Raw genomic sequence first — 23,062 nt, 5'->3', positions numbered from 1 at the left:
AAGCCGCTGGTAGCAGGGAAGGCTGCCCCTTCCTCTATGCGGATCGGCAGGACACAGCTGCGTTACACTGCCACCTACAGGCAGCACAGTGACACGGCCAGTCCCAACAGGACCGACAGAGGGAGCACAGCGCGAACTCTCCAGCACCGGCGAGAAGGAACGAAGGCTGAGCGCATGCGCGAAATGAAGGTGCCGCGCGCCCATGCGCATGCGTGCCTCGGCACTTCCACCCCGGAAGTGGGTCTGGACTACGCAAGGGCGGACACGGTGCTGGGAGCCGCGTCGGGTCGGGCGCCGTTGCGTTTGTTACCGGCGGTAAAGCGCCGCTCTCACATTTGGAGACGGCGAGGTACGGCTGCAGCCTTTGTGTCTTAATATGAGCAGCGAAAGTGACTCTAAGAGGAAGAAGCAAAAAAAGGAGGAAGTCCTTTTGTTCCTGCCTTGTCTGCTCTGCTGGCTGGGGGGCGGGGGCGGGCTGAAGTCACGTGGCCAGCCGAGGGTAGGCCGATAGCAGTTCCATGGGGAGGAGGAGAGATGCTGCTTGTCCTGCCTAGACTGGCCCATTGGATGCGCCCATTGGAAGCTCAGGTGACTTCTGTAAGGGAAATTGCACAGGTTGTGCTTCTAGTTGATCCCCTGCAGTTCTAACTAACTCTATATACAAATTTATATATAAATCATCTTTCTTTTTTGGCGATCACTCGTAGCCGAGTAAGATTGTCTCCCATAAACACGGTATATATAAATATTGTGTGTGTGTAATTGCACAGGTTAAAGTAAGATGCGAAAAGGGGGAAGGGAAAAGGAGGGGGAAAGAAATAACACCCATATACAATACCAAACAAAACCCACAGAACTTAAAAACGTTGCAAGATTATTAAATAATATCATTTAAAAGATCCTTAAATGATAATGCAGTCCACTATGCAATTAGTGCCTTCTAGGTAGTGGAACGCCTTCCCATCTGATGTCAAGGAATTAAACAACTTTTAGAAGACATCTGAAGGCAGGCCTGTTTAGGGAAGTTTTTAATGTTTGATGTTTTATCCTGTTTTTAATATTCTTTTGGGAGCCACCCAGAGTGGCTGGGGAATCCCAGCCAGATGCGCGGGGTACAAATAATTTATTATTATTATGCAGCATAGAATCATAGAATCATAGAGTTGGAAGAGACCACAAGGGCCATCGAGTCCAACCCCCTGCCAAGCAGGAAACACCATCAGAGCACTCCTGACATATGGTTGTCAAGCCTCTGCTTAAAGACCTCCAAAGTAGGAGACTCCACCACACTCCTTGGCAGCAAATTCCACTGTCGATAACAGACATGTTTTCACCATTCGTGTCAAACTGCACATAGGATGGTATACCATTTGCAGCACATAAATTCATTCCGTGTAGGAAATCAAAGCTGCAATCCTATCACCATTTACCAGGGAGTAAGCCCCATCTGAATTCATGTTTAGGATCACACTGCTAAGCTACCATCCCAGTTAGCCCTCTGAAGTATGGCTACAGTTTGGTTCCCTGTACACTGGAGTGGATACGTGCTTAATTTGAGCTCTTGGCTCAAGCTGCAAAGTGTCTATTGAATATTGTTTTTGACTTCAAGTTGGATAAATTGAAAGTGTCACCTGTGCTGAATAACTGGCACACCATCCCTTTATTCTACAGTCAATCCATGATAAACATGTAAGTGGATCAGCCATACATAACCTCACCAGTAGTGTCTGAGGTCATGTACGGAATCCTCAGGAGACCGGAACCTTACCGTGTTTCATTACTTTGAGCACAAATTCCAACAAAGACAATCACTTTATTGAAACATCGGTTTTTATTGACTAGTCCTCTGAAAACTTGTCATAATAAAATATTTAGTCTTTTAGGTGCCACAAGATTCCTTTTGTTTGCTGAAATAGCCTGTCACAGCTACTCTAGAAATTGCATTTACCGTTACACCTTGGAGTCCAAAGTTTTAAAGACTGTTCAAAGTACTTCTCATTCATGATTTTAAAAATCAGCTGTCAAGTTAAGTTTCCCCTTATTGCAGACTCAGAGTTGTATGCTTAAAAGGCCACCTAAATTTTCAACTTTAAAGGCCATAGCTAAATTTTCAACTGATGGATTCTTAATTCACAGCACAGCCTCTGAGCTGCTACACAGTTGTCAGCATTCTCCATGAAGCAAAGGATGACTGTCTGAATAAGTACATGTTCAATATTAAGAGAAGGGACTGGAACTTTCAGCAGAGCACAGTAAGTGGAAAGCAAATCCTGCCTCTAGTTCTCTCTTCTCCTTTTATAGCCCATTGGGGCCTCTCTTCAAATATACTTCAGTATTCCTCTGATCAAACCATATATACAAATCAGTTATTTCCTGTTCTGATAACATTTTTATGTCATTAATGAAATGTTTGTTCCCCTCTGTTTCTAGAACTTGGGACTAGCTGTGCCATGAATCCTGAGCTTGGAAGGAAGATTTTCAAAGGAGTTATATTAGTGGAAATTATCGGAGTTGCTAGCGCATATGCACTGTATGTTAAAATGGATAATAATCAAGGTAACAAACTATGTGTCTCATTACTTTTTCAAATAACTGTCAATCCACAGAGCGTTTTGACCAGAGAATTTGCAGTCATAAGAATATTAGTGTTATTTACACATAAAAGTAGGATATACATTGAAATCTAGTTCATTTCTTAAATGGAAGACTAAGCAGAGTAGCCTATTTCCATTTGCAAAATTTAGAAAACACACCAGGAATTTCAGTATTTGTATTATAACCAACATATTTACACATTCTTTCTGAACTCACTCATTTACATTCGTTCTATCTACTGAGCAACTATAAAAAGGTAAAGGTTAGGTCCAGTCACAGACAATTCTGGCGTTGCGGCACTCATCTCGCTCTATAGGCCGAGGGAGCCAGCGTTTGTCCGCAGACAGCTTCCGGGTCATGTGGCCAGCATGACTAAGCCGCTTCTGGAGAACCAGAGCAGCGCACGGAAACACTGTTTACCTTCCCACCGGCGTGGTACCTATTTATCTACTTGCACTTGATGTGCTTTTGAACTGCTAGGTGGGCAGGAGCTGGGACCAAACAATGGGAGCTCACCCTGTCGCGGGGATTCAAACTGTCTACCTTCTGATCAGCAAGTCCTAGGTTCTGTGGTTTAGACCACAGTGCCACCCGCGTCCCCTCTGAGTAACTATATCCATTGCCTATTAGGAAGTTTTCCTTGAAGGTGGCATTCTCTAATTTTACTGCAAAATTCCTGATATAGCTGTTAAGCTGTTTGTTTGGAACAGCTCTTCAGTTTTTGGAATTATTTCAACTACAGTAGGTCTCAGGATTTAGCCTGCTTAGGTTGACATGTATCATACTACCAGTCACCAGCAATTTTTCACAGGCATTGTCTCTGAGCAGAAAACATCTATTTGCATAGGGGTCATGGGGCTGCACACACAAACCCTGCCTATGCCAGGTATGCACATTTCACACTTTAACACTTTTCTAGGTTCAGTTGCACAGAGGCATGTACTTTCAATCAAGGAAGAATGTGTAGAAGCTTATTTCAGATCTTCCCTGCTTGCCATGGATAGGCCTGGCGCTGATTCGGCAGTGCTGCTATGTGCAGGTCTCTGTTCCCAACCTAGACTGATATTTCACATTCAGGCATCCTATTTTCACTTCTGTGTACTAACTTAAGAACAGGGCTCCTTTGGGTGGAATTGTTGTATACTCATGTAACGGAAAAAAGCTTCCTCCATGCTTTATCTGGCATGGATACTTTTGCACATTACAACAAGCACTACATTGGTATCTGGGCAGGAAATGCTCAGGATAGACGAGGAGAATTTGAGTTACTATTGTAATAGAACTCTGTGGCACACCTTTAAAAAAACAACCACCACCACCTGTTCTTCCTTAAACTAAGATAGACCATGACAACCTCCACTATGCCACTTTTAAAGTGAAAAGTAGGGCACATTCTAGATATGAGAGCAGCCGAAGGGCAAGGCACTGCCCTCCCTACAGATCTCAATACAATGAGAACTTTATACATCCCCCTGTGATGTTTTAGACCAGTGATGCAATGTGTTAAAAGATTAATTTGTGTTATCTTAAGACTTCCTACCACTGAGATTTTAAAATATACATGAGTCTGATAGCCTTCCCTTTTTCAACTTTTGTGCCCAATGTGACAAGCCTAAGTTCTGCAAGTCTTCAACTGGAAATACAGCCTGTGGAGGCTAAACAACCAACTTGCTGCATTACCTGTAAGATTATCACAGGTATTTATGACTGACCAAAAAAACCTAGGAAATGTAGCCACCATGTAATAAAATGTACACTACTTCATTTTTGTGACTGAAATCTTGTGCACTGTACTGTTGTTACAAACTTAACATTTTTATTTTCTCAGATTTCAGACAAAAAATGCATAGGAGATATCCATCAATCCTAGAAGGTATGTGATAATTAATGTTGGTGTAATTCTTTTCCCCCAACACTTTAAAAAAAAAAATCCAGTGCGGATAAAAAGGAAATCCTACTACAATTTTATCAGAAAGATATTCAATCAAAATTAGATCTTCAAAAGTCAATCTTCATTCAGTTGTGCAAAAGATAAAAAAGACTCTCTTCTATTTTCATAGTTTATTACAGATGTAATGAATACGCTGGTTTTCATGGGAAAAGGGAGAAAGATCAAGCAGCATGGTTAATCAGCAAAAGCTAATTGTAAGTAGAAATAATTTTTAAAATGTTTACATTAAATATCTTCATATTTATTTTCTTGTCTTTTTACTTTTGTGTTTGTTTTTCAGCATTTTGTGTCTAAACTTCTTTTTCTGCTTGATGATGCTCTTCACATCCTTATTGTGAATCCACCTGTTGCGTTCTTCCTCCCACCTGAGCTGTTTGACATCTAATGGAGGAAGACAGAGAGCACATAGATAAGTTTGGAGTGACTACATCCTGGGAAAATCTGGCATTGAGTTTTATGGATGCAAAGAATACTGCCTGAGTTAGAGATTCATGACCGAGAAACTCTCTGCTATGTTTTGTCCTAAAAAACACAAAATGCTTTATGTACAAATAAATACAAAGTTCCCTCCTCACCTTCAACAGTCCATCTTGTCTCAAACAACTTACATTTTTCAAACTTAAATGTAATTTGGGCCAATGAGGAATGAATTATATCAAGTTGAAGATTCAGTGCTAATCATGATATACTTTTCTACAAATGCAAACGTAAGGATTTTTAAAAAGTTATTAGCAAGAGCCCAAAATCCAGCAACATACCATGTACAACTGGAATTTCCATAAACGAATTGCCTATGGTAAATTTCATCCATTGTACCACTGGCAAATTAAGTTGATCATATAGCTTCCAAAGAAGCATGTTTTTTGGTAAGTTAAAGCACAGGGTGGAATCCTTGCATAAAAGGGATGGAGCAAAATATTTGTTTGACACACACACACCTGAAATCTTAGGTGGTGGTGCATAACCACGCAATTTATTTCAAATTCCATTTAACATGCTTCGTATGAGTGCCCACTTATGATAGAAAGCTGAACAGTCTGTTCAAAAAGATTACCTAGAATAGGAATTTAAGGAGGTTTGGTTACTGTGCTACCAGCTCGATCAATACTTCTCTGTGTGTTGGGCGACATAGCAGTTAGTGGCTCACTTCCATTTTGGGATGTTCCAATAATATCTTAAGTACCAATTGTGATCTACTTTGTCTAAAAGTGACAAACTCAGCCCTACTGGATGTATAAATGCTTAGGACCTATCTTCATTAATCTGCTTGAAAATGCTGCGTAAAACATTAGTACAGTCATTACAAGCTGCCATACAGCACAGGCTCTCATCTGGCCAAAGAGTGCAGGCAAATTTACCCTGTCATTTGACTTGTACTACAGGCATAATGAACCTGTTGTAATTTCTTATATGAGAATGCTTTTCAGAAATTTAAACTGTGTTTTAGACTACAGGACTAAGACAAGAATAATCTGCACAAAATTAAGCCAAGTTCACAGTGGGAGGTAGTAATTGGGAAAAAGGGAATTGACAAGATTCTGGAGATGACCGTGCAGCTCTCTTTTTGAGAAAGCTGCAAGAGAGCAGCTGGAGATAATACACAAAGGTCTAATTCTACTTTAGTAGGCTGAACAGTTAGTTATATGACTGTCAAGTCCATCAAGAGTTAGTTCTGTCATGTTCTGTAAGGTTCAAATGCCAGTTTCTAGACATCCTATAAATAATGCAATACACTGGAATTGGGTTATCCATGTAATTTTTGGATATGGGAGGATATAACTGGAATCTTAAGCCCTCTGGATTCCTATCCAACAGGATCCCATGAGGCTCAAAGTGGGAAGGCTTTGTGTGCTCCAGATGCATCCCAGCCACCTTCCCGAGTTGAACATGAAGGTCTGAAGAGGGCTTCTAAATGCACTGGAGTGAATCAACTTCCTCTTGAGCAGGAATCCTTAGAGGACATTTAGAAGCACCCTTCAGAACACACTTAGCTCTTTTCAGACTTTCCTGCTCAACACAGGACAGATGGGGACATGAAGTGTGCAGGGCACATAGGGGTGGCACTGGGGAAGAGAAGGTACACTTGGGAGAAAGAGGAGGATAGAAATCAATATGCTCCTCCATTTGTTTCAAATGAAACTAATTGAAATACCTTTCTAAAACCATCACATGAGCTTTTGGAATGCCTGACAGGTAAATATATTTGCTGAACATAGGGAAATTCACTTACTTGCATTATCTTTGTTAGCCATTGCATTCATCCCAATACTATCAAACTTGGACCCAATGTTTTCATCCAGCAAGGAACCAAACTTCAAAAGAAAGATGATGATTAGTACATTGATAACCAGCAGAGCAAACACATTTTTTAAAAAATAGAAAACTTGGTGGCACCTACTTCTTCTGCAGTAGCAAGGATGCCAGTGTCTTTGAGTTTTCTTTTCTTGTTTTCTTTTGACCCTTTAAAACATTAATATGCAATTATTTATTCTACATGAAGAACAAAACGCAAAGTGTGTGTTGGGTGGGGAATGGATTTGAGCAGGAAACAGGAAGAGACTCCCAACAAGGTGCTATATTTCAAAACTCCATCCTTTTAAAAACATTTTCTCAATGTTTTATAAACAAATGATCTCTAACTTTCTTGACAGCACTGTCCCTGGTATCAAATAGGCTACCACTTACTATTCCTCTAGGTACGGAAAGGGATTTTGCTAACTATAAAGTACCTTAGCAGTTTTACATGCTAGTTCTTTACGAGCTTGGGCTAATATAATCTAACCATTGCATTTTTAAAATCAAGTTCTAAACCAATTATCCTTTGTCATCTCTGATAAGACTTCAGGTGTACAGCTGAAAGAAAACTCTATCCTGCTGAAAACTGAACTAATCCTTTCCATCTGGTTTTCTGTGTCTGATATGAAAATCAAATAATTACCGTATTTTTTGCTCTATAAGACTCACTTTTTCCCTCCTAAAAAGTAAGGGGAAATGTGTGTGCGTCTTATGGAGCGAATGTAGGCTGCACAGCTATCCCAGAAGCCAGAACAGCAAGACAGATTGCTGCTTTCACTGTGTAGCGATCCCTCTTGCTGTTCTGGCTTCTGAGATTCAGAATATTTTTTTTCTTGTTTTCCTCCTCCAAAAACTAGGTGCGTCTTGTGGTCTGGTGCATCTTATAGAGCGAAAAATACGGTATTTCTTGACAATAATAAGTGCAGTTTCTATCACAACCACATGTTGTCTCCCCCATAACAACTACACACTGCTCTGGGTTTCTTAATACCTTATAGTTCATTCCTACCTCTCCTTCCTCAAACTGGACATGCAGATTTTCGAACACTAACCAAAACAGAATGTTAAAAGTCAATGTGATTAGGTGAGTAAATTCTGTCTCTTGCGTCATTTTCCTTTAACGGGTCTATTAATGACCAATGCAATCCTATACAAATAGATGCCCAAGTAAATACCACTGAGTTCAGTAGGGCTTACTTCTAGGAAAGAGGATATAGGATTGAAGCTCAAGTGCCTTATATCTAGCCAGCACAGCTAATACAGACCCCTGGCGCTCTCAGAAACTATTCACAATTCTGAGTGAAAAGACTGCAAACTAGTGACAAGTCACATTTCTAGCAGAGAGGCAGGCTGCTACAAAACCCCTCAGCCTTCTGACACCCAAAGCTGTCTCAGTTTTTATCAAATATTAAGAGGTCTTTATGTTACCTTTCATCGATCCAGCAAAATCCATTTCTTTTTTTCTTTTGCCTTTCTTATTGGCAGGCTTGACATGCTCCTCTTCATTGTCATCTATCAAAAAGGAAAGCTATTAAAACTTTTACTCAGACTACATCATAAAACGGATGATTTGTCAATATGAAAACACTTTCAGCTTTCATGCAGAGAAAGTAACCAACTGCCTGAAACATTGTGGTTATCTCACTTCCTATGTACGGACTCCACAAAACAGCTACTCCTAGTCAGCTCAGATGTTTCTACGGTGTGTTTCTGAATACTGAAAATGCAATAGGACAGCACCGTTCATTCAACCATGCTTGGTGCACATAAAAATACTACACCTTGGTCCAATTACTGTCATTTTAGTTTAATCAACAGTGTTAATGTGACCCAGTGTTAACATGAAATTAGGCTCTAGAGCAGTGTTTCCTAAACTTGGGTCTCCAGCAGTTTTTGGACTACAATTCCCATCATCCTTGACCACTGGTCTTACTAGCTAGGGGTGATGGGAGTTATAGTCCAAAAACAGCTGGAAACTAAAGTTTGGGAAACACTGCTCTACAGGATGCAAGAGTAGATGCAACACTTATTTCTGATGATTCGTTATCAGCCTTGGCACATGCATCCTTCGGATCTGTCCACCACAACACCTAACTTATGTGGTCTTCTGCTCCAGCTAAATCACATAAATATCTGGTGGAACACTAAGGCAAACAAGTAGGTTTAAAAATAGCTACCTACCTATGGCATTTAAAATCTGTGTTTTAACAAAGCGAGCAATTTAATAATTTGGCATTAAGTGCATTCGTGTTTTTACCTGGAGATTTATCATCATCTGAGACATCCATAAAAGTCCCTCCATCTTCATCAAGATCTTCTCTAAAGTCTTCATCCATACTACCCAGAGACACTTCCTCATCATCAAGGTCATCAAAATCATCCTCCTCTGAATCATCCAATGTTTCCTCATCACTTTGGCTTTTCTTTTTCTCTTTGCTTTTTATATTACTAGAATTTGATTTAAAAATACAATTTAAAAAGCTTTTAGAAAATCCACCTATCCAACTTTCTCATAATGCTTACAAAGATCACAAACAGCTAGCAATACAGACTTTAGTCTATAAACAAAACACTCAAATTTTGTTAAACTAATGCATATACCATAACTAAACAGGTTTTGGTGGTTTCTATCCATAGAATAATCCCACTTCATCTCCTTTCCTTGCATGCCCCAGAATAGATTTAGGGGGATTTTACAGGGGGGTGGGAGGGTAAGTTCCATTAGGAAAGCAAAAGACATTGTGCAAACAGGACAATACCACTGGATACAGCACAGAATGTTAGCAGCTTTACAAAATACTAGACCATTACTTGATCAATTCTCTTTTGACCAGTAAAACTGCCTGCTCTAGGAATAGCAAATTGCAAAGCTGGTTTATGGGGTTTTACTGGATGAATGCCCATAGGGTCACTCCAAAATTATCAGGCACATAACAAGAGTATTTCCACAATAAATGAGTTCATAAAGTACTCTACAGATATTTTCACAATGCTAAATAACAAGGGAATTGTTCAATGAAATCTGCTATAAACTCCTTATATAATATACCAAGATCCTAGCATATCAGTATTCCACACAAAAGCCTGTTTTATTGTAATACTAACATTTCAGAGTGTATGAAATTTAAGGCAGTGGGAACACCAGCACACAATAAGCGTGTGAAAATCACTTTGCCTGCTTTCTGAGCCAGCAAGGGGGAAGTGCTGTGTGCTGTCAAACTGTTCAGCTAAGAGGGAGTGGAAATGGGGTAGGGGGAAGGAACCCAAAGTGATCCATCTGTGGAAAAACTGATCTCTTAAGCTAAATGTGGTTGAGCTGTCCTTTGAGATTCCTTCATTTAAGAGTAAACTATTTCAAGCCATGTTTACATATAAAGCAGCACACTCAATCGCTCAGAAGATACATCTCATCATACCACTGACTCTGCAATTCTAAACCCCATTGTTTTCAGTAGTGCCTATTCCCACTTGGTGTGTATCGGGTTGCAGCTTTCATCACTCTAAACTACTACCTGATTGCAAGTAACAGGTAGATTACACCACCCTCCTAATACATGCCTACGGATGAAAAAGGAATACTAATGGGAGTGGAATCTACAAGATAAGTTAGCTCAGGCCCATTCAGCAGCAGGGTTCTCAGATAGATAGATAGATAGAGAGAGAGAGATATTTGCCAGGCAGCAGGATAAAAGCAGCTAGATTGATCCACAACATACTTAACAGTATAGAGGATGAACCTGCAGCCCTACAGATGCATTTGGACTACGACTCCCATCGTCCTCAACTATTGGCCATGCTAAGTACAATGACACCTGGCGGGCCAAAAGTTACTGGGCAGGCCAGTGTAGAAGATAAGGCAGAATACAAATGCTTTCCAAGGAAAAGGGAAGAAGGTGCCCTGATCTTCACAACTGTCTGCACCCCTAGGAGTCACAACTCAGATTCTCAAATCTCCTCCTCCCCAAAACTAGATCATAACTAAGGAGATCAAGGGAGATGAAGTCTGGCTGTTCGTTTTACACAGAAATTGCATCAACTTCCTTGTAATGTGGTTGATTCATAATTGCAGAAGTAATGTAGCCATATTTCAGGAGGGAAGGGGGGTTCTGAATACACTTGAGGTATATTTAACAAACTTTTTCCCCACAGAGCACAATGTTTTAGAAGAGCTTGTGACATAATGCACATACACAATACACTCCCATTTACTCTAATTGCTTTATCCAGTCATTCATGTGCCCATGCAGAAACTCTATTTATTCCCATTTTTAAAAAAAACTTACTCAGCAAAATTAAGGTCCTCATTGACAAGTGTATCAAAATAACTATCATGTTCAAATGAATCTGAAAGAAAGAAGATGGCAAAATCAAAACATTTTGATTTGGTATTTAAAACAAATTGTTTTAAAGTGCAATTTGTTATAATTTGCAATGTGCTCTATATTCTTGCATGAAGCAGCTGCCACCTAACAACCCACCAAGACCAAATGTCAAATCTGGAATTTGCCAAGTTTTAGAGGAGCAAATACCAGATGAGCAACCAGGCAACACTGTAGTGTAAGCAGTTGTTTAGCTTGAGTTGGCTCATCTCCCCACCCACATCTTTGAACTGGAAATTCACATAACCTTGAGTTCCATCTACTGATTGAACTGCCAAAGGATTACTACCCTTATTCAAGGGAAGCCAAAGTCCTCTACATCTCTTTGATTAATTACAGGTTGGTTGGGGTGAAAAATGGGACAGGATGGGACAAGTCTTACCTAAAGCTCTTTCAAACTCTTCATCATCCACATCTTCCACACTTTCATCATCTCTCGCAGGTTTCCTTTTCTCCTTCTCCAAGTCCAACTTTTTATAAAATCTGCGTATTAAAAAGAAAAAAGAAATGTTTTCACATTCGTATAAAACATGGTTATTAAGACATCCTGATTTGATGAACTTACAAAATAAGGATATTTCGAGATGTTAAACCTGCCTAAGCATCAAGCAATTTCCTACTGTTTTAAAGTCATTACTTCCTATTGCAACAACCTTTCAGGGGCCAGATGCCAGTGGTGGGCAGGGCCAGAGGCAAAAGCAGGCGGAGCAATTCATGTAAATTTTATCTTTGTGCTTTAGGTTGGTTTCTACACAGACTCCCACACCCCTCTCTATGTTCTATCCAGACAAGAAGCATTAGAATTAAAGGACACTTTCCAGCCCAACAAAAACATCTGGGTTGCAAAGCAGGCCCAGTGAAGAGTGTGGCCTGGGGAACATTATGAGGACCAGATGGAGAGGCCGAGAGGAACATGTATGGTCCCCAGGCCTGAGGTTTCCCACTCCTGTATTATAAAGATAATTAGGCTAGTACCACCATGTAATATCAGGGTAGCAAGTTGATTTATCACAGTGTGATGTCACAACATTAATTTGCTGGCAAAAAGTGCCTTTGGTTCAGGGCTACTGTGGGGGCATTTCTTTCCAAACACTAACAGAAAGGCACGCTGCCACGCGGCGCTTGTGGGGGGTTATATATCCTTCCCCCTCCTCCATGGTACAATACTACAATAAACATCTGATGTGCCATAATGTCATGAATTATAACATAAAATTGATCTGGTTTACGTTCAAACACCTGTAATGATCTTCCCACATCTCCTACCTTACTTAGCATTTTTCCCATTTCAGCATAAAAAAGCCCATTCCTTCATATCCATTTTAACAGACAAGTCACTCCCAAAAGGTTATAGAGATAGGGCTAGCTATGCGTCAGACAGGCTTGGGTATAATCTTCCATTTTCAGATTCTTATTCTGGTCATATAAGACTAGATAAGCAGTTGTCTTATTTGCAAGCAGATGCATGTACACTGCCTTCTCCAGGGCTGAAACAGAATCACCAGCAACCAACCAGTGCATCCCATAATAGATACAGGTGCTGCTGATGACCTGATGGAAGAACATGAGCCATAACAGCACAGTTATTCTGGGCAAATTCCCTGCTGTTTTGCTGTGATGTATGGAACATTCCAAGGAACTGTTGTCTAGAAATGGATGTGTTTTATAAAAATCTTTTTTCCTCCGCTGATCTTATCTAGTAATTTGAAATATCCATTTTCCCCAGCCATGATCTCCCTATCCTATAAAAATGTATGGGCATGATTTGCAGTAATACTTTCACAACAGTAGAAAGCATCTCCAAGAATAAACCCTCCCCAAATTAAGAGCAATGAACATATGGAAGTCTTAATCAAAGATGTCAATACCTGTGGAAAAAGACTTCATCTACTGGGATTTTGCTTTCATCTTGGGCAAGGAATTCCTTGCTATTCACTGGAAATAAAATAATAAAGAACTGATGATTGTTTATCAAATTAACTTGCTATAAAGGTTATTCAAATGCCACGTCATACACATTTTTCCTAAGCAATGTCTTTAGGGCTGCTAGCTTCAAAATCAATCAATCCAGTGAGATCAACTAAATCTCTCTGTGCAAAATGAATATCCCTCCCTCCCTCACCCAGTCTATAAAAAATGGGGGTGGGGATCCAGAGCATAAAAGTTCAGAATGTAAAAGGAATTTAACTTTTAAATTAAAAAAATAACCTAATATTAAACAGTAAATCAAGTAAATCTATTATATAATCCAAGCTAAATTTAATTTTTCTTACTTAGATCACTTAGGCAGAAGAAATGTAGTTATAGGATACCATGGGAACATGGATTACAAATAGAAATTTGAGAGGTCCCACAAAACCACTATTGTGTATCACATCATTACTGGTGTTTACATAACATGAATATCCTTAGCCGTAATGTTAATGAGTTAAGGCCTTAACTGTTCATCTGGATTCTACTTCTGAGACTCTAACAATGAACTCTGTATCCAATAACATCACTCCCCCTTCCTTCTTTTTTCTTAATGCGATGTCTCTCCTTCTGAAATAGCTATCCTCTTGTGGATCACAAATTGACTAAGTTGTAGGAAGTAGAGGAGGAATAAATGGACAATTCTCCAAACAGAGAAAGTGGAGTCCTCTAGGGATTGGTATCGGGACATGGGCTTTTAACTTGCTCATAAACAATCTAGAGTTAGAAGTGACCAGTGAGGGGCCAAGTTTGCCAATGATATTAAATTGCTCAGGATCATTGAAACAAAACAAAACAAAGAGATTGTGAAGAGCTCCAAAAGGACCTCTCCAAACTGAGTGAATGAGTAGTAAAATGGCAGATGCAATTCAATGTAAGCAAGTGTAAAGTGATGCATGTCAGGGCAAATTTCACACTTACTACTTCTGAACTGATGGTGATGGACTAGGAACAATACTTTGGGGTCATAATAGATGAAGCTGTTGACCCGGTGTGCAGCAGCAGTGAAGTGGGCAAATTCATTAGCAAAGGAATTGAAAATAAAATGGCCACTACCATAACACCATTATACAAATCTGTGATGCAACCGCATTTACAATACTGTGTGCAATGTTGATTGTTCCACCTCAAAAAGGATATTACAGAGTTGGGAAAGGATCAGAAAAGGGCAACCAAAATAGATCAAGGAGATGGAATGACTTGCTTTGAAGAAAGATTGCAGCATTTGGGACTTTTTAGTTTAGAGGAAAGATGAGTGAGAGGTGACACAATAGGAGTTTATACGATGATGCACAGCATGGAGAAAAGTAGAGAAAGGGTTCTCTGCCTCTCTCATAAGACTTGAACTCATAGATATCCAATGAAACGAAATGCTGCAAGAGTCGGGAAAGATAAAAGGAATCCATGCAACACATAGATAAGCTATAGATCTTGCTACCACAGGAGACAGTGATGGCCACCAACCTAGAAGACTTTAAAAGAATGGACAAATTCACGGAGGAGAGGGCCACTGGAGACTACTGGCCACGATAGCTATGCTCTGACTCTGCAGCCAACAGCAGTAATGCGTGTGAATTCTAGTTGCTGGAAACCACAGGAGGGGAGAAGGCTCGTCCTCAAATCCTGCTTGTGAGTTTCCCGCAGATATCTGGTTGGCCACTGAGAGAACAAGATGCTGGACTAGACTGGCCACTGACCTGATCCTCTTCTTATGTTTAACAGTCTTCCAGAATTTTTCTGGTTTTCCACTTACACAATCAATATAAATTTGTTTACATGTTTTTATACAGAACTAACAGGAGATGTCGTGTGAAAAAAGCAAATTATAGCCCTCATTTACCCAAGTGCTTGCTGAAACAGCAAACTAGGTGTGACTTACTGCCTGCTTTCCCCCAAAACAGAACGGTTTGTACTTGCACAAACCATAGTCTTTCCGACTCACTCTTATGATACACTTATGATAAAAGGAATAAGGTTTCTGGCATCTAACAGCAAAGAGTGTTAGCTACATCAAAGGAACACTTGTTATTTCCTGCATCCAAATGTTAAAAAAAATGTTATCACCCTTCTGTTTGATGCCGTGATCACAACGTTTTTTGGGGGGGATATGTTTGTCAATTCCCCTTCCAAGGCCTCCCTCATCTACTACTGAGGATGGAGGATCCTCCACAACAGCATGAGGGCCGCAGGAAGGAGGAATTGGCAAAAACTGGCCGTGCTTCCATTCCTGAATGGAATGACAATATTGGATAAAACCCATTGTGCAAATATCTTCCACTGAAAGTGATGGATCTTACAATGCATTGTATTTACGAACAGGGTACCACTGACTATAATCTTTAGAATGAAAGCTCCTTACTTACCCGCAAGATTTCGTACATCACTCATGGACTGTTTATTCTTTGGCTGCATTACCACGCTACTGGTGTTCTCTGCATTATAAAGTCAAGAAATCACACAAAAAATTAATTGCTATTAACCTTAACCTATCTGCTACACCTGACAAATGTTGCTAGGGTCCATACCTTTGCCCTTAGGAGCTTTGGGATTTCTGTACACAAAACGATCCAAGAATCTCATTAGAGTGAAGTCCTGCAGAGGATCACCTGTGTATTCAATGTAATTCCCCTGAAACAAAGTTAACATTCATAGTGTCAGTTTGCATCAATACATGAATGGAAGTGGCAAAAGAAACACATATGTTTGGATTCAGCAGAGAAATAAGTGATGTTACTCAGATGAAGGAAAAGATGAAATAGGTTGCCTCTCTGAAACCTGGATCACACACAACCCTTTCAGTGGAGGGAAGGCAGCAGTGGCTATTCCTGCTCTGCTACGTAGGATTTCAGGTGTGCCACACAACAAGTGAAGAAAGAGGTGGACAAGAGGACAGGTGGGAGACAGGCAGAAACAAGACTGCCTTGTCTCCTGCTTTAAATATCTGTAGCAAGGTGGAAACCCTAGCCAATCTGGTTTTCTACAGGAAAAAATATTTGTGTCAAGAATGGTTCCCCCATTTACTTGTTGCCCCCATTTCTGTCTGGAAATAACTATTCACGTGCAATCCAAATCATTAAGTACATGTGACAGGACACCCAAAAGGGCAACCAAAGTAGTGAAAAAAGTAAGAAATTCAACTAACCTCTAGGATAGTTTTTGCAAAGAGGGCAACAGATGGATGAAAGTGTTCTGAAAGCTGGAAAAATAAAATCAATGTTGTAATATAAAATCTTATTCCAATACAAGTTTTTGGCACCATATTAACAGATTGAATGGAAATATTAACCTTCACTCCAGGTTCCCCCTCCCCCCCTTATTTATAATTTTCTTGCTACAAAATTGTACACGTAAATCATAAAACTTAACATGACTAACAAAAAACAGGTCACTAGGGGGATAAAATACTAAACATGTTGTTTTGCAGTACATAATAATCAGCTGATTACAGTAAACCAGTAAAGTTCTGTCTATTACCGTTCCAACTGTTAATAAATGTGTTAATAATTTCTTACTTCTTGATTGGTCTGTAATGTAGCTGAAGTATATAAATTACCTAAGTAGCTTTGAAGCAAGATAACAAGGGGCCATGATCCCCCATGTGGCAGTTTATGGAACTGACTTCTTCACATATTAGATGTAATATTAAGTGCCACTTTTATCACATGAATCTACCTCATAAGAGGGGCTCTGGACTAGTGCCAGCAGCAGGTGCCAGTATGGAAAATCCCCATGATACGTAGTCAATCTAAATGTTTTGCAGCATTATGTTACCATCCCCTATGTTGAGAAGTAATCTCTATTGGGAGGAGGGAGGGAGGGAGCGAGCGAGCGAGCGAGCGAGAGAGAGAGCGCCGTAGGCTTAAGACAGCCAACGTGATGACCTCCATATGTTGTTGGACTGCAACTCCCATAATTCCTGAGCAGCGTCTATGCTGGATGAAGCTGGTGGAAGTTATCTTAGACCTGTTCCAATGTAAAGTCATAAGAGAGATGCCAGAACTAATCTTTGAACAAGGCTTCTCTCCTCTTAAAACTTGTTCAACAGGTTGACTCCACACTTGGTTATACTTAGAATGGGTCTGATGAACTCCAAGACTTAACTTACACCAATGATTTAAATGAGCCTACTCTAACTCTGGATCCAACCCAATGAAATGATACCAAATCCACTGTTAAAGGGAAAATTCTGCAAAAATAAAATAAAGTTGTCTGGGATCCCTCCCACAAAAGCCACATTGAAATTCCTGGTGTTCATGAAAAAACGGTACCTTCTTTAGTTCCCAAAAACTTGTTCTATCAGCTCCACAGTATGAAGGATTTCGATGTAATGGGTCATAGCTACCCAAATTCTTGCCCCCTGAAAAAGAAGACATGTTTTGTATCATCAAAGACAAACAGATCTAGATACTTAAAAGGGGAACGCCTAGTTATCCAACAAAGAAGTAATCAACCTGGTACCCTCCAGATGTTGTGGACTCCCATCATCCCTCATCAACTACTCCTGATCTTCTTCTGATCATTTTAAAGACAGGAGAGCCCTTCTGCAGTAACACCACAAAAGGTACAACAAAAATCTCTGTGCCCTGCTCTAATTTCATACAACCCAGTCTGCAAAATGCATGTTGATTTAGAAAGCAGAGTGGGAAGGTAAGCCAGTTTCTTTTAGTGCAATTGCAACATCTGGTGGGATTAGCTGAAAGAAGAATACTCTCATTATTACACAGAGCTGCCAGATGTCTAGAACAGATCAGAAACCAGAGTGAACAAGAAATTAAGAGTTCTGGACTTGGACATGAGAGGAGTTATGTGAGCCCAGCCAAAGTCTCATGGCTTCAGTTTCCATTCTGTAAAATGGAAATGACAACAGCCTAACTCAAAAGATGGGTGGAGAAGTGAATGAGACATGACATTTTAAAGCACTTTTTACTTACAGAAATATAACTAAGGGGGGGGGGACACCACTTAAGTAGCGCATGTCTCATGAAAGTTGTTAATACAGCAGCAGCAGCAATGGCCCATAACCCTGGCAATGTCTTATCTACTGACACTGTTCCCAAACACTTTTCCCAGATGGCCTTCCTCTGGCTCCGTTCAATCCCCTCCACATAAACAAGTTTGAATAAGGAAAGTTTCCTTTGGGTAACGACCTTCAGATTAAAGTTTGCAGAATTTAATACCGTCTACTAGGACCTGAAACATTCCAGTCAACATCTGCCAGATGAACCTCACTCAATTTTTCAGTTTTTACCTGCTAGATTTTGGTGATGTACCCATGAAGCTCCTGAAGCTGGGTCATGAGGTTTCACATATTCTTCTGTTTTTATTATTTTTGTTTCTTCATCAACATCTACAAGTTTTTCCTCCTCTTCTTCAGCTTCTTCAAGGTCATGAAAATGTTCCTCATCATCAGATTCCTAGGAAATGAATCAGTTTTAAGATAAAACCAATGTGGTGATCATGCAAAACTCTGATAAGTTACGTTCCAGGGATAGCATATAAAGCCAAAATTGTGGATTGAAAGCATTTTTTTTAAATTGAGGTCAACAGCTAGTTGTACAAAGGTAGGCTAAGAACAACTCTATAAGACGTATATCATACCACATGATCCTGCAGCTGTACTCGTAACCCTGGTTTTACTTTCAGAAGTTCGGACACAAGGTACAAAGCTCCACAGGTGAATGGTGGCATTTGACCACAGGTGACTTGAAGCAATCGCTTTATAAAAGCTTTCACCCGCCGCAGTACTATATCAGCCTTCAAAGATTTGTAGACAAGGTTGAGAAACATAGACTGTTTGGCACACAGTGCTAATCCTGGATCCAGCAGCTTCCTGCAAAAACAAAATAATAATTATCAGCATTAACCTCATGAATTCACTCATTCTTCTGAATTTGAGGTACAGGCCAACATATGACAGCTGCATCATTTACTACTACTGTTGATACATTTTTTTCCTCACCCTAGTTTAAAGTGGACCATTGGTTAATTAATAATATCCCATAATTAGTCACATTTTATAAAATATGTGAAGGCATGAGGGGGACAGGAAAATGGAGGGAACCTATTTTATTTTTCATTCTTTTTCCTTTTGTTTTTGAAAATTTGGGTAAAAGTGGGCCTTCAGATCTCTACATTTGCTTTATTTAAACATTCACAGAGCAACCTAACACTGAGATCCACGGGCAATCAGGTTAGGGTAGGGGATGGGACCTTTGCTGGTGAGTCCTCCACTATGCTAGCAGAAAGGTCCATGGACATCCATTTCTTTCAACTGGAGAGGCAATGTAATGGTTTGTAATAAGTACAGAGGCAAACAGAAGCATGTTCTACTGCCACCATGGATGGTGCAAGCCAGCAAGCCTTTGGATCATCCGCCACTTCAATCCTCACCCCACTTAAGATTGTTCTGTAAACTGAGTTCAGAGGAAGGAGAAAGAAAAACCGGTACAATAGGAGGCTCTTGGCTCAACCCTGCTTCAATAAAGGATAATCAACTGGAGAATACCAATAATAACCAAAACAAAACAAAAAACCTCCACATTACAGATGTCTACATTGGCATGAAATGCCAAAAACAGACAGGGCATCTACTGATATCCAAAAGGGGACAAAGTAGTTCTCTTGCCATCACAATATTCACAATTTAAATTCATATAAACCATAAAAAAACTGATCAGCAGTAAATATTCTACAAAACGCGACTTAATAGAAACATCAAAATGTATGTGATGCTTACTTGTATAGGGCTGTGTAATATCGGTCAGATATAGTCTGATTAGAATCCATTACTTGAAACAGCAACATCAAGGCTTGGATGCCGGTGCTGAAGTTCGTAAGGTGCAAAACCTTAAACAAAGTATTCATCTGCTCCTTTATTTTTTCATCACTAGTCTGAGCATAAGGGTAAGCTCTGTTCACCCCTGTCAAGAGAGCACTAAGCATTTTGGACTCAACGTCTTTTTTCTTGATACAAGACCGAAAAAAGCAAAAGTAGAGTGTAATGAGTTTGTTAGCCAGCTCACTCTCCTCGTGACTAAGAACAATCTGGTTCAAAAAGCAGATGGCATAGTATTGTGCTTTGGGGCTAATGTTTGATCGATAGAGAAGCCTCTCCACTTCATTACACACCACTCCTTTCATGTTGGGATGCTTATGAAGCAGAGTCTCTAGCAGATAAGAGGCTTTGGTGGCTATTTTGTTTAGAGGATCTCCCAGTTTGTTTACTAACTGCACAAGAAAAGCTTTCTCTTCCTCTACCTTGTTGCAGAGAAGTTCATGCGCAACAACAAGAGCACGGGTTTTTGTTGCCACCAGGGGATCATGACTCAGTGATTCTAACACCTGCACAAATTCAGCCACCCAGTGCTTCAGGTGATGCTCAAAATACCACAAGATCAGGCGCCTGTCCCTCGAGTCTCTGTTGCCACTTGAAAGCTGCTCCAGAGAGCCAAAAGGATGTTGGGAGAAAGTGTACAGCTTACGATTGTCTGGTAGAAGATGTGTCATGAGAAGCTCTTTGAAAGTATCCAAGGCCATTAAACTCTGCCTTCTACTCCCTTTCTTTTTGATCAGATTCACCAGGGTCTCTATAAACTGAAGTGAGTGGACAGCAGCATCTTGGATAAGAAGGGTCATGGCAGCCATTCTGTCAGCAAGAGTCCCTGAGGATACTACAGTTTTCATCCAAGCTGATGATGATCCTTTCCATAGATTTGCCTTACTCTTGCAGAGGTCTGCCTCTTGTTGGTAAAGCTTTTGAGCCAAAGCCTTATACTTGGATACAAGGGACTGATTTTGGGGTTCAGTAGAAAATTCATTTGTATACTCCAGATCATACCATTTGCCCCCTGGTTTTATAAGTAGTATCTGCCGCTCATGAAACTGAAAAGTGTCCACTTCCTTGTCTTTTTTTGTTCCATGCAACAAAGCACTATTGGGAACGGACTGTTTCTTATTATCTTGGGCATTACTTGACTCTATTTTTTCTTTACTTCCTTTCACTTGGTTTTCTTTTTTTGCTACTGTAGTTTTGTTTACTTCCTTTTGGTTGACTTTCTCTTTTTTTCGTAGTTTTTGTTCTCCTTCAACTGCTTCTCCCTCTTCTTCTTCTTCATCTGCTGCAACCAGGAATTTTTTTGAATAGCTGCTCACACCCAGTGATTTTATAAATGCCTCCAATTCACCATCCTTCAGATCATCAATGGCACCTTTTTTTCCACCATCTACAATTTCTTCGGTCTCATCCAAAGCAGCGAGCATGATATAATCTTGCTGCATAAAACAAAGTAACAAGTTGTCTCAGCAGTGTGTTCAAGGATAACATCATTTGACAGTTCATGCATTATAAAACATCCATATTGCAAATAGGTTTATAACATACGCAGACAACATTGCCCATTACTGCTTCTAAATTACTTGCACACCTCTGAAATATCCACCAATGTAAGGACTATCTAGTATTAAGAATTGTCCCACCTGCTCTCATAGTGCTGGATTTTTATTTTTTGTTTTATTAAAAACCATGTACAAAAATCAGAAAAAAATCTGTCTTAATCAGTGGCTGCACATAAAAAAATTAAGGACAACAGGGTAGTCGTGACATAAGAATTTGTGGCCACACATTTCTGTTACAATATTATCTGTTGGTCTGCATGGGGCCAGAAGGCTCTTTGTATAAAACCCAGTGAGGGAGGAGATGTTTAAAAATGAAAACAAAAATTGTTCACTGCCCACATACTATGTGTGTAACCCCTCAAGCTACACATGCAGCGGATCTGCCATTTATTTCCACCAGTTTGAAAAGACGGCAACACGTGAGAAGCCAACATTAGACAGATGACGTCTCCTTCCAGGGCGAATGCCCTTTTGGAGAAAGTTGCAGGTAGGTAGCCGTGTTGGTCTGCCATAGTCAAAACAAAATAAATTCCTTACAGTAGCACCTTAGAGACCAACTAAGTTTGTTATTGGTATGAGCTTTCGTGTGCATGCACACTTCTTCAGATACACTGAAACAGAAGTCACCAGTCCCTTATATATAGTGACACAGTAGGGAGGGTTATTACTCAGAAGGGTGGTGGGAATGGGTGATTGGCTGATTGGCTGATAGGTGTGGTAAACCTGTTGACAACTGTTAACGACTGCAATTGGTCTTACAGGAAAAAGCAAGGGGTGGGACAGCTAAAAATAGCTTTATCATGTATAATGAGATAAGAATCCAATGTCTCTATTCAGACCAGGTCTCTCCATGGTTTTAAGTTTGGTAATAAGTTGCAATTCAGCAACTTCTCTTTCCAGTCTATTTCTGAAATTCTTTTGATGTCTTATTACAAAAAAAAAAATCAGAAATAGACTGGAAAGAGAAGTTGCTGAATTGCAACTTATTACCAGACTTAAAACCATGGAGAGACCTGGTCTGAATAGAGACATTGGATTCTTATCTCATGTATCTGAAGATGCATGCACACGAAAGATCATACCAATAACAAACTTAGTTGGTCTCTAAGGTGCTACTGGAAGGAATTTTTTTTATTTTGTTTCGACTTTTGGAGAAACTCCGCCTGTTAAAGCCCATCCTTTCCGAGGGAAAAGAGCCAGGCTGACCCAAGGCTCTCACCCCTTTCCCACCACGTGGAAGGAAAGAGATGCGCAGGGACCTCCCCGGACCCCTTTCCAGGCCGCCTCAGGGCCTCTTTCTTACTTTGGTGCCTCCGAGGCGCAGCACCTCCTCCAGAGTGAAGCCGCTTCCATCATCAACCTCTCCCTCGCCATCTCTCTCGTCAGACTTCTCGAGCTCCAACTCCGACAACGTCGCCATCTCCCTCGGCCAGACCACGCACGCGTCACCCTAGCTTCCGGGTAGTAGTGATGACGA

The 23,062-nt window shown here is 40.3% G+C and overlaps 2 protein-coding genes across 2 annotated transcripts; one reads left to right on the top strand and one right to left on the bottom strand.

Moving 5' to 3' along the window:
• Window positions 1-21: 21 nt before the first annotated feature.
• CEBPZOS (CEBPZ opposite strand) lies at window positions 22-5,120 on the top strand. The gene is made up of 5 exons (XM_081188156.1): window positions 22-349; window positions 2,431-2,556; window positions 4,424-4,468; window positions 4,656-4,740; window positions 4,827-5,120. Exons 1-4 carry the CDS (start codon window positions 37-39, stop codon window positions 4,736-4,738), a joined length of 567 nt encoding a protein of 188 aa, XP_081044282.1. The 5' UTR covers window positions 22-36; the 3' UTR covers window positions 4,739-4,740; window positions 4,827-5,120.
• CEBPZ (CCAAT enhancer binding protein zeta) lies at window positions 4,642-23,042 on the bottom strand. The gene is made up of 16 exons (XM_081188063.1): window positions 22,889-23,042; window positions 19,928-21,462; window positions 18,790-19,021; window positions 18,440-18,605; window positions 17,460-17,548; window positions 16,334-16,387; window positions 15,717-15,819; window positions 15,555-15,623; window positions 13,089-13,155; window positions 11,603-11,703; window positions 11,125-11,185; window positions 9,099-9,289; window positions 8,270-8,353; window positions 6,945-7,006; window positions 6,777-6,858; window positions 4,642-4,927 (listed from the first exon to the last, which is right to left on the bottom strand). The coding sequence occupies exons 1-16, from the start codon at window positions 23,003-23,005 to the stop codon at window positions 4,788-4,790; spliced, it is 3,153 nt and encodes a 1,050-aa protein (XP_081044189.1). The 5' UTR covers window positions 23,006-23,042; the 3' UTR covers window positions 4,642-4,787.
• Window positions 23,043-23,062: the final 20 nt, after the last annotated feature.

This window comes from Podarcis bocagei, assembly GCF_964188305.1.
Source record: "Podarcis bocagei genome assembly, chromosome: 3".
Taxonomy (NCBI): domain Eukaryota; kingdom Metazoa; phylum Chordata; class Lepidosauria; order Squamata; family Lacertidae; genus Podarcis; species Podarcis bocagei.
The sequence above is the reverse complement of the archived record's forward strand: the minus strand, read 5'-3'. Positions and strand labels throughout refer to the sequence as shown.

Coding starts and splice junctions, on each gene's coding strand:
- CEBPZ (XM_081188063.1), bottom strand. CDS start 23,005: ATGGCGACGTTGTCGGAGTTGGAGCTCGAGAAGTCTGACGAGAGAGAT. Junction 17,549..18,439: donor ACATCACCAAAATCTAGCAG/GTAAAAACTGAA, acceptor CTTCTTTTTCAG/GGGGCAAGAATTTGGGTAGC. Junction 9,290..11,124: donor GAGGACCTTAATTTTGCTGA/GTAAGTTTTTTT, acceptor ATCAAATTCTAG/TAATATAAAAAGCAAAGAGA.
- CEBPZOS (XM_081188156.1), top strand. CDS start 37: ATGCGGATCGGCAGGACACAGCTGCGTTACACTGCCACCTACAGGCAG. Junction 350..2,430: donor TCACATTTGGAGACGGCGAG/GTACGGCTGCAG, acceptor CTCTGTTTCTAG/AACTTGGGACTAGCTGTGCC. Junction 2,557..4,423: donor TAAAATGGATAATAATCAAG/GTAACAAACTAT, acceptor TTATTTTCTCAG/ATTTCAGACAAAAAATGCAT.